Consider the following 12,191-nt stretch of genomic DNA (forward strand, 5'->3'; position numbering starts at 1 on the left):
GATTCGCTTCCCAAAGAGGCATCGTTAGTGGATATTTCCAATCCATTGTTACCTTAATATGGTAATATTGAGCGTAGAGCATACAAAATCAAAAATTTATGTTTTGCAAGTCAATGCTGTTATTTTTGTTTTGACCATTTCATTTGTTTTCTGTGATCTTTGAAAGATTGGGCATGCGCGAACGGAACTACTACTTTTACTTTAGGATTATCAAGAACCCATGTGGAATTAAAGTTTTGACTCTTGAGTTCATATAATTGTTTTAACCCTTTAATTAAAGTTTTGTCGATGAATCGCCAAACAGAAGGTCTCGTGTTATTGGTTGGGGAAGGCGATTTCTCATTATCGCTGTCTTTATCACAACATGGGAAATTTGGAAGTGAACAAATGATTTCTACATCTAAAGAAAGTCGAGATTCAATATGCAAACACCAAGCTGCACAAAGTAACATCCAGTTCCTACAAGACAAAGGTAATTTTAGGTTGTTTTCATCAATATAATGTTCTGGAGATTTTTTCACAAGAAAATCTGATACGTTTGATGACACCAGATATGCCTATAGTACCGGTATATTACTTATAAGTTACCGGTACATGTATAAGTTGTATCAAGGCCTACCAGTGGCGAGTAGTGCACAATATATTGTAGGCCTATTAATTACCATAATTTAAAAAATTATATACCCAAAGACAGGTCCTTGTGGTACCTAATTTATTTATCATCTTATCACTTTTTTTTTTATCGTTTTGCAGGAGTTAAAATCTATTTTGAAGTTGATGCAAGACAATTACATTCAGATCAGTGTATGCTAAGGAATAAACAGTTTTCAAGAATTGTTTTTAATTTCCCACATTCTGGTGGAAAATCAAATCACAAAAAGAACAGAACTCTGCTAAATGACTTTTTCCTCAGGTAAAAATTTGTATTTTTAATTAGGAAATGTATGTACTCAAGTCATTCTAAGTAACCTAAGCTAGCACCACCCTTATACTTGTTGAGCCAACTGTTTGTTTACTCCCATCGTCAGATTTACCCACTTGTGAGCCCTATAGGGCAAAACTCATCAATGGGCCCCCAAATTTCTAGAAATGTTGACATAGCCCACCAGCTGAAGACTAGTAGTGGGTCTATATTTAATGTACAGGCACCCTACATTCCAGACACTGTACTTATTGTACAGGAGCCTTTATGGTTTTAAATATATTGACCTAGGCCAATGACCTATTATGGCTATTAATAATTCCAAACAGAAAACAAACAGAAGAGATGTAAACTTTGAAAGAAATAGTTCACTCCCTGAGAGATGAGAGAATCAGATAAATATATAGAAAATAATTAATGGTTTGATTTCTTTCCAGTGCATCTAAGGTTCTTGATGATAGAGGTCAAATTATGGTAACCTTATGTAAAGGTCAAGGTGGGACACCTGCTGATAAACCAATGAGAGCCTGGCATGACAGTTGGCAAGTTGTTTCTATGGCAGCCAACTCTAGTTTAATTTTGAGAGAAATCATTCCTTTTTATGCCTTGGAATATTCAGTTTACAACAGTGTTGGATACAGGTTTGTTTAAATATGAAAGAATAAAAAAATTGTTATGCTTGTAAAGGTCAGACTAGTGGTTAGAAGCATCTTGATTTTTTTCTTATAATAATTAAATTTGGTGATTGGATTTCAGTGTACAGAGCAATTTAGTGACCATCAGGTTCAATTTTATATTAATTTTTGGGAATTCAGATTTCCAGCACCAAACAGGTACCGGAGTCTAGTCCAACTGAAAGTTTTTCTGCAAGTAGGTTAAATGGTGCAGTTTGGTGCACATTAGAATGATATAAGAATAAAATTGTCTCCTTATTTTCATGAACCTCTACCTTTTGAAAATGATCCACCAAACAATGGAATACACAACAATTTATTATTTTTCAAGCTGTTAATGAAGCCCATGGTTTTGACAGTGTATACTAAATCTGTTTGTCATTAATTCAGAAGGAAAAAAAACTTTTCTGTTATTAATTTGTTTCTGCTTAAATTTGTGACATTTCATGCCAAGGTTCATCTATTATTTCTTGACTTATATTAGTTATACTGCTATGTTTTAATATCTGTTGTATTTTATAGAAGTCAAGATAAAGGTTTTAATACAGATGGTGCTTTAATACATGTATTTGAACTATCTGATAGTGTTACCGTACCATCAGTATTTAATACATCACTTGTATATAACGATCAACATTACTCTTGCTCTCAATACCTACATGATAAACTTAACAGGTAAATAATATAATTCTATGTGAAACAAAACGATATAAGTACTTGTCTCACCTTTTTATCATCTTAATCCTGTGACATTACCAAAAGATATTAATAAATGAAATTAATGTGTACATAATTGTTTGCTCTCTCTTGAATGGTTGTGGACATTAAGCTTAATTAGGTCATCCTTTTTACCCTCAAAACTCATTTTCCTTTGAAAGTATGAAATTTGTAATAAACAGGAATAATTAAATCCTAATCTCAAATTGCCTAATACATACATATATTTCTAGGCGTAATTCTTATCTGGTTTTATTTTCAGAAACATTGTGGAAGACTGTGGTCATCCTCTATCACATATAAAGACAAAATTATTAGATCATCTTGCTCAAGATTTACATATCAGTTTCTCATCTTATTCTCTGCCTTGTTTTATTCCACACACATATACTGATGGCTATGATTATAAATATTTTATATTAAAACAAATTCCAAGCAAAATTCCTGCAGACACTAATAGCTCTAGTACTGTTGCTAATGGAGATGCCAATCATTCACATTCAACACGTATTCGAATAAGAACATCACTCTTTGAGCAGACAACAGCTATGTTAGAAGGATTGGATAAATGTATTGTTACGTCTGGTCTTGTGACAAAACCATGTGTTATCTCCCCTAATAAGCTTCCTGTCCATCATGAACTTTTGATAGTTTGTCCATTTAATTCTTTACCATCTTTAGACTTTGACTCATTCTCTCAAAAAGTGTGTCATTCTCTTGGAACTCTATTTCACAATCCAGAAGATCTTCAGATTACCAAATCTGCAGAGATTTGTGTTACAGATGCTGAGATGGATATAGAAGACAAAAGAGATATCACTTTCAGGCAGACAGAAAGGGCCGAAATATTACAAGTAGCATCAGTGGTATTGTTAAATAATTGTTTTATTGTGATATTTAATTTGGATAAACTGACGTGTCTTGTTCATGGAATCGATCAACAACGATTACTCTGGTCCAAAGATTACAGATTCTATGAACAATTTAACGACAAATTAAAACCACTGACAAAATTTCAATCTTTTTACATTTATCCCATGACCTTTCACCATGACATCAGCTTTTGGGAAAAGGATGGAGAGGAAATTGAGGAAATGAAAATGTATGAAATAATATGTGATGTTGCAGGAGATGTTGTCAATAAGGTAGAATTATTAGACAGGTACAAAGACAATAATACTCAACAACAAGGCCGATGTTATCGCTTTACTTACGTTTCATATGATAAAGCTTTATCTTATATTACCTCATGGAAACTCCAAAGTGTTTTAAGGCTGGAAATCAATAAAAGAATGGGAATCATACTCAGATGATTTCAAGCATTGTAAGCTTCTCTAATACAAAGGGGTGGTATCAGGTGTTCTAGAAAGTAAGTATATTCTTCCTTGTGGGGGCCAAACTGATGTGATACTTTGGACTTTGATTTCAGAAGTCAAAGTGACACGGTAGAACTTAACCTTGAGACAATGGCTTATGTTTTTTGTTGAATTATGTATATATGTGTTTACTCCCATCTACTTTTTGTTTAAATATCCAAAATAAATGAAAATTATTTTTTATTTTTTTTTAAAGTTAATTTGATCACCAGTGTGTTTTGGTGCTTTATTCTGCTGTTATTAAATGCGTACAAATCAAATTCTATTATTTGTAACTGTCTATGTATAAAAGAGTACCCGTCTTTACAGGCTGGTTATGGCAATACGTACGGTGAATAGTTACATGTTTTTAGTTTGCTTCTTCAAGTTTGTGTATCTCAAAAATTTGGTGGTCAACCTCATACAACTTTTGGTGCAAAGACATGGCCATTTGTTTTTCTGTCTGTATTGAAAAGCATTCAGCCAAACGAAAATTTGGTCAAAAGTTGGAGCCGGACAAAGAGGCCAGAATTGACATTGAAGTCAATGGGGAAATTAATGGTGGTCTGCATCCTTTTATCGAAAGAGTTATCTCCCTTGACACATTATTTAGATCTTTTATGGGTTTATTAATAATAATAATAATCGATTTGATCAAAATTAATGTCAATGATTCTCATTCATCTGATAAATTATTTCTTTTCTTTCTAAAATAGTTATCAATAAATACGATAGCTAAATGTTTCATCGCAATGGGGGCCAGTGTTATTTAGACTTATAGTTATCTCCCTTGACACACTATCTTTACACAGATCACCATTTTTATTTTTTCCCCCCTTTTTCCCTTTTCCGCCCTTTGTTCGATCTTTTGGTGTGAATCGAAGAAAGGGGTTTGGATATACATTTTCTGCCAGGTTTTGGTGAATACGAGAGTTAAGAGGTTGGTTAGGTTGAAATGCAGGGCGGACAGTTGCATGTTATTTTTATGCCACTTCCAGCTTGTGTATGTCAAGTTTTCCATGGCGAATCTCATACCTGCTTTTGTGCAAGAGGTTGCCACATGTTGCTCCATCTGTGGTAGAAAGCGTTTTATCCAACGATAATTTGGAGTCGGCCTTAGAGATGAGAATTAACATTAAGTCATATGTAAGAGTTTGAGGCGAAATTGGATAGTTACCAGTTTACTAGTATGCTACTTCCAGTTTGTGTATCTCAAGATTTCCATAGCTAACTTCATAATTGCTTAGTGTTTTTGGTGCGAGGTACTGCGAGGAAAGATAGCATATTTAGGGAGGCATCATGCTAAAAAGTAGTTCAGCTCTGAACTTAGGTCCCATTACACTCGCCCTGTACGTTCAGGAATCGCCCTATTGAATCCTTGTCGAAAAAATATTGGCCCCCAGTCAATTTTACTGGGGATTTTTTTACTGCTGTGAACGCCTGAACAATGTAAAGGAACATTTTAGTAAGAAAATAAGACCTTGCTTACCTAGCTAGGGTCAGTATGTGCAACACAACACGCTGTTAAAAATATTACATTATTATATCCGTTGCAACCCATTTGTGTCCATTTTAGTTGCCAAAGAATAGAGATTTAGCTCCTTTTACTAAACTGACGATGATTGATATGAAAACAAGACAGAAGTGTTGTATTGACAACAACACTAACAGGAAGGTATCCCACCCCCCTGCACCAGTGAAAGACTTTTTACGTGGAAATAATGAAGACAAAACTTCTTTAAGTATACGTGAGGTAGACAAATTTTATTGAATAGAATTACTTTTCATAGTAATTCCGGACTATAGTTGAAATAAATCTGTTGGATACATTTACTAAAGAAACTATCTGGAAACTATTTTCAGGCAGTGCAGAATCCATTAATAATTATCATGTTCGTAAAATCATTACACAAAAGTAAATTATAAATAAAATGCTATGATACACTATTTTAAGTCACTCGGTCACTTCTAGGTTGAAAAATGAGTTATAATCAATTTTGTTTTGCTTATTTTATGATTTTCTACAATAAATAGATATTATATAATTGAGTTATGTAATTGGTGATACATAGTTCGCTACATCAGCAATCATGTTGTTTATTTTACCGCGTATTAATGTCGGGGGGCAGGATAAATACCTTAGAATAATTATAGACCCAGATAACTGTCGTACACGCCTACTGCATCTTCGGTCTGGTATATCCTTATTCCGTATATGACCCATGTCCTTGGTGGGGGAGAGGGTATTATTTTTGCCTGAAAAATACGGCGGCAGCGCCCGATGACCCTACATAACTTTACCACAAAATAACCGTAGTAAAGTCTTTTTGCGAGATGGAATAATCTTCACATTTGTCCTTTTAAATACGCTAAAATTTGTTTTGCCGACTCTGGGGGTGAGGGGCAGCCCCCCCCCCCCACTGTCTCGTACGCCTGTGCCCATACCCAATGATTGCGAAAGGGCGACAGTAATTAAGCGGCTATGACACCTGACCAAACTGCCTAGGTTTCGAAATAAAATCAGAAATGGTGCATCTGCACCAACCGGGCTAATGATGATGGGTGTAACACCCAAATAACCCAGAAATATTCCCATAAGTTCTTGACCACAATTATTTCACCACAAAACGCAGCCCTGTACACCAATACACACCATTTGATAAAGGCATAAAGTCCACGTGATTTGTATGGTTACTTTAAACAAAAAATATGGCTAATGTTAATGTAGCACAACATAACAATAAAACCAAACGGAATTAACATCTGGTTTTAATCAGATTGAAAAATATTATTTACCAGACCTTAAATCCAATTCCTTTCCTCAAATCGCGAGTCAAGTTAGAGATGTAATTGGGTAAATATTATCCAACCACCCTACCTCGATCTGGACATTGGACCTCTGATACATGATAATGTACAGTACATTCTTATACAAAACTGACTTACAATCTTTTAACAAGCTTCTTTTTTTTCTTTTTTTTAAATACATATTTAATGACGTGTCCAAAATATCTGACTCTATCCTTAGTCTTTTTATAATGAGTAACCAATTTTGTCCGCCCCTATACATCATCATACTATGAAATGGGTGTCAAAAGAACTGTGGTTTTAGACGTTTTGTCAAGGTCAACGTCAAAAGGCCAAGAGACGGTTGTACCACCACAACAACCCTAACCATAACCCGTGGATTAGTGAACATTACCCACCTGACGACCGGTGGGGGTTGGGGTGCGTTCTTTGACAAAGAGATCAAACGTTCTTAGGTTTGGGGAATTTTCACTTTGATTCCTTCACTGAAACACCTTACTTATATTAGACATCGACCGGTGGCTTTATTATCTACCTTCTCAAGCGTAACACATGTCTAGGAAAATGGGTACATGACTTGGAATAAATATGCTGTACAAAGCGGTCAAAGATGCATGTATAATACTAAGGTATGTCCAAGTATAATGAAATGCATGTCAGGAACGAACTCTATGTGGATGTTCTTAAAAAAAACCTGAACATTTTGTTTTTGACTTTCACGATACCATTGGCCACAAAACAAGCTAAGAAAAAGAGACAGACACCTCGGACTATAGCTAATGACATGCTTTATACATTATATAAATATTGTCTGATGTTAGTGTACAATAAAATATATTATGATAATATAAAACACGTGTCTGTGTTTGTGGCGATGCTTGATGAACATCAAAGAGTAAAAAGGTAATTTAAATCAGAGGTAGGCATATTATTTTAAAACTAGATTAATTCACAAAGAAACAAAATGTGTTTGATATACATGTATATTACAGTGTAAGTATATTGATCTGCCTTATTACATTCGATATATTTACATAAAAACATTTTAAAAAAAAGAATTTATTTTTATTTTTATAAACAAAACATGCCACTGGAGTATAAATCCCAACTGCGATACCATGTACTCGCCATCTTATGTTTTCCATCAGTTAACTGGCCTAGTTCTCAACAATCAACATGTATTAACAACCTGGAAATAAAGCAATTGAAAAGATATAGTATATATCATACATCATTTAAACATACATTATGCAAGAGCTAAATCTGCCTATTGTAGATCTTTCTTTATGCTTAGAATGTTATCTAAATTATTAATTAGACATTAATTAACTTATCTAGACTATAATCAACTCTCGATGTCATCGCTAGCCTGTGATATTTAACGGATTGGAATACATGTTGTGAAGGATGATTAAACATAAAATTGGATAATCGAGACTTTGTTTTGTTTTTTATCGTACCGACTTTAGTTATGATGATCGAGGTTAGCCTAAAATTCAAAAGCTAATATCTCGGTTCAGATTGGAGCAAATTGGCTGAAATTTTAAGCATATTCTAATTACGTTATCTTTTTTTTAACTATTATAGCGAAAACTGTCAACTCTTTATCTAATCCCCCATAAAGCCCCTTTAAACTGTAAGTCTTATCAAGTGTGTCCTAAAGCTTATGACAGGACAATATCTGGTGTTGGGGTTTGATTGGGTACTCGGTTTCATTAGCTTAGTCAGGAATATTGGCAAATATGGGACTGGGGCTTGAATGGCAAGAACATTTTGAAATTTTAGCTTTCAACGTAAGGGACTTCGACATTACTTTGCGACCGGGGGCTGCCAAAACTTTTTTTCTCTTTATTGTGTGCATTTTGGAATAGGGGGAAAGAGGGTAACGCTACTGACCAGGTTGGATCGGTACCTTATAGTTTTTTTTGTTGCTACAAAATTTCCCACACTGTATGCCATATGCCTGTGTTATGATTACCGCAGAAATATAAGACGATAAACCCCATTTCATTTCATTTAACTTTTGAATCATTTATCGTCGACATGTTGAAAAAAGAAATTAATCTCAAGGCCAACAAAATATTCCCTTTCAATTCATTGGGAAAATCTTTTGGTGCCTTTTAATACAAACGCTTAAGACCCCGGGGTTTTCAATTTCAGATTTTAAATGTGTTGACGATCTACGAGATTGTTTGCATTTGAACTAGAGTAAAGCAATAAGTAATTCCTTTTAGTGTATTTTAAAGCTGCCAGATAAAGCAAGGAAGTGCAAATTCCCCAAACCTTTGTTTAACAAAGACAAAAAATGGCGACATTTGATCTTGTCTCAAAAGAGAATACGACATTAATTTGGTTTAATGTGTAACATGTTGGGAAATACAGTGTGTACTTGTTACTTTACATGTAATAATCACAGCGGTGTAGAACATGTATTTACAATCACAGTAAAAGATAAAAAAAATAAAATAAAATAAACATTCCCTCATATTAAAGAAATGAAATTGGGTTTAATGTATTAGTTTTCTGCACGAATCGGGATAATGAATACGGACATACGCCTTGCAATTTGCTATGAGGAAAATTTTGCCAATGGTTCTTTTACGTGCTGCCAAAGTGTATATATATAGGACGTCGGTTTATCGTCCCATCCGAACGTCTAGACATTGTTCATTGTCGGGTCACTGTCCTGCAACACTGACAAGAGGACACCACGCACAGAAAAATCAACGAGACAGTTTCTCGGCAAACATAGTGATCCAACTCTTTACTCACTGAGCCACTGTACCCACCACACCCCTATTGGTTAAAGACGTAACGCAGCAGAAGGCCAATAAACATTTAAATTTTTTAGATAGTAATTTAGACGATAAAAATAGAAATCGCAAGTTAGATATCATTTTGGCCCCGATGTTCGTGGAGTTACCGTTCAGACATCGACAGGCGATTGCAAAGAAACAAAGATGGTGGCATGAAATCAATGTGAATTTTAGATGAACAAAAGTTCCTTTAGGATTGATCGATTTTAATTTTTGTATAACTCTACTAAAAGGTCACTGTTGTTTTCGAAAATATATGTATCTATTCTGTCTAGACTGGCAAGATAAAAAAAATCTTTTGGTATTCATCGATTTGTGTCCACTTAATTTCCGATTCTGGTGAAATTTGTCTGGGAGGATGCTATTGATCTCCGCCAATATCCAATTACTGCAAGTACGACGAAACTTTCAGTTTAAACGTATTGTACTCTTTAAAAAATAAATGCGACAATTACAGCAAGAAAACCAGGGCTGTTCGTGAGCGATGTTTCGTGGCATAAATTTGCCAAGAACCCGTGAAAAATCATGTGACCATTACGCACTCTGTGTTTTCCGTAATGATCAGAATATAAAAGAGTTGAAATGAAATGGGGTTTAACGTTTTACTTTACTGCGCCGATTGGGCTAATGATGACGGGATATTATAAAAGAAGGTGAATTCCGCGAGGTATGCTTGAATGGAATTGGGTTTGACGTCCTACTTTTCTGTACCAAATGGACTGATGAATTCGTGCAACAATTGAATTCCAATTGTCAAGGGTTCTTTACACGGAACCTCGATTTTCGTTCCATCTTAAGAACTATAGAAGGTGTTCCTTGCCCGGTCATCCATCCTATATGAATGACAAAGCGATACCACGCTGGAAAATCACTGGAAAGTTTCTCTGCCAACACCAGGATCCCGAGACGTAATACTTGTTACTCTAAATGAAACGAAATGACGTTTTAAAGCACATCAACCTAATCTGATTAAAACACAGATCCTATTTCGTTTCGTGTTTTATAGTTAAAAATTTCGTTTTGCTTGTCTTTACTCCACTAGGATCTGGAAGAATTGTTATATAACCCGAGTTCTGGGTGATGTGAGGGATTAGCCAATGAAACGGTCTGTTACGGATTTTTGCCGTGAGGTGCACGGAACTGTTGGTAACCCACTAGAAACATCAACGCTGATTGGTTAATCAAATGTCTGACATCATAGGGTCAAGGGTCGCTCGTATGACCCCTGACGCGACCTTCCACTACAACCGGCCAGATCTTCATGTAGTAGAGGCCATCGAAAGTATAAAAAAAACGAAATATAAATCTGTATTTTAATCAGATTGACATCAACCAACCACCAAATGGCCTACCTAAAGTTTTAAACATAACTAGACAGACAGGGAAATGATTCCGGAAATTATATATGTAGATTAGAAAACCTTAACACTAAGGGGCTGAATAAATAAATTGGCTATATTACTAATTCAGACAAATATACATACCACCCGCCACCATCAATAAGGTTCATTTGATTGGAATTTCGAAAAGGGTTTCTCCAGTCGGAACACACGGAAGACCCATCAGTACCGATACAGTGCGCCAACGTCTCACCAGAGAGAACATCCATTGTCGTAGACCTTACCGTGGACCGATCCCCATCCCTCGCCATCGACGTGAACGTCTACAGTTTGCCCAACAACACCAGAACTGGCGACACAGGCAATGGAGAACTGTTCTGTTCACAGATGAGAGTCGGTATGGCGTATCAACTGCAGATGGCAGGACCAGAATATGGCGTTGACTTGGCCAGCGTTATTCTGACCAATGTGTCTTGGAATGAGACTGATGGGGAGGTCCAAGCATAATGGTTTGGGGTGGAATCGACCTGAACCAAAGAGTGGGTCCTGTGGTGTTCCAAATCTTGGTCCAGGGAGAGGAGGCAGGATCACAACAGTGCGCTTCATCGATCATACCACATTTCGCACGTCATCGAAACAACGTTTTCCAGCATGACAATGCCCGTACCCACACCACCAGAGTTGCTCTGGATTTTCTACAGCAGAACAGTGTCAACGTTATGCACTGGTCAGCCCTTAGTCTGGACTTAAACCCGATTGAACATCTTTGGGATGAAATCCAGGGGAGACTTAAAAACGTCGTACCGAAACCAAACACAGCCGATGGATTGCGCCAGGCTTTTCTGAGAGTGTGGTTCCAAATGCCAATGGCGTTCATCAATCGTCTGGTACACTCCATGTACAGACGCTGCGCTGCTGTGATTGGCACTCGCGGTGGTCACACCAGATACTGATGTATAGACTGTGTACAGACTCTAAACCTTCTCGTAATGTCTTGGAATTGTAATGAATCAATCACTATTGTGTCAACATACTGTTAACAAAAATGATTTGATTAAAGTGCCTCTCTGATTTTGAAATCGTACTGACGTTTTTTTTTGTTGCTGTTTAGTATACCTTCGATGGCCTACTATACATGAAGATCGGACCGGTTGTAGCGATGGATCGCGTCAGAGGTCACACGAGCGGCTCTTGGCCATATGACTTCAGACATTTGATTAACCAATCAGCATTGATGTTACTAGTGGATTACCCACAGTTCCATGCAAAAGACAACTAAAGCTCGCCGTAACAGGCCGTTTCATTGGCTAATCCCTCACATCATTCACAACACGTCAATGGTAACAACTCTTCCAGATCCTAGTGTAGTAAAGACAAGTAAAACGAAATTTTGAACTATAAAAACGAAACGAAATAGGATCTGTGTTTTAATCAGATTGAGAGTAAATTGAGTAATTGGCACGCAACTAAATAAGTCTAACAATCATAGAAAGTTCGGAAAAACTACCATAGTCAGCACAAGGTTTGGATGACACTGTCCATATTTCCACATCCCATTG

At 36.1% G+C, this 12,191-nt stretch overlaps 2 protein-coding genes across 2 annotated transcripts in view; one reads left to right on the top strand and one right to left on the bottom strand.

The window, feature by feature from the left end:
- The first annotated feature begins 211 nt into the window (after positions 1 to 211).
- On the top strand, positions 212 to 5,431 carry LOC126825062 (ferredoxin-fold anticodon-binding domain-containing protein 1 homolog). Its single transcript, XM_050554496.2, has 5 exons — positions 212 to 472; positions 754 to 913; positions 1,360 to 1,563; positions 2,119 to 2,271; positions 2,576 to 5,431. The coding sequence occupies exons 1-5, from the start codon at positions 289 to 291 to the stop codon at positions 3,624 to 3,626; spliced, it is 1,752 nt and encodes a 583-aa protein (XP_050410453.1). The 5' UTR covers positions 212 to 288; the 3' UTR covers positions 3,627 to 5,431.
- LOC126825064 (phospholipase A2 hemilipin) overlaps positions 5,423 to 12,191 on the bottom strand; it is a 33,566-nt gene continuing 26,797 nt past the window's right edge. Inside the window, exon 3 of the mRNA XM_050554499.1 lies at positions 5,423 to 7,665. The gene's annotated coding sequence lies outside the window, so the exon portion shown is untranslated. The remainder of the gene's footprint in view (positions 7,666 to 12,191) is intronic.

This window comes from Patella vulgata, chromosome 6, assembly GCF_932274485.2.
Source record: "Patella vulgata chromosome 6, xgPatVulg1.2, whole genome shotgun sequence".
NCBI classification, from domain to species: Eukaryota; Metazoa; Mollusca; class Gastropoda; family Patellidae; genus Patella; species Patella vulgata.

Coding starts and splice junctions, on each gene's coding strand:
- LOC126825062 (XM_050554496.2), top strand. CDS start 289: ATGAATCGCCAAACAGAAGGTCTCGTGTTATTGGTTGGGGAAGGCGAT. Junction 1,564..2,118: donor TACAACAGTGTTGGATACAG/GTTTGTTTAAAT, acceptor TGTATTTTATAG/AAGTCAAGATAAAGGTTTTA. Junction 2,272..2,575: donor CTACATGATAAACTTAACAG/GTAAATAATATA, acceptor TTTTATTTTCAG/AAACATTGTGGAAGACTGTG.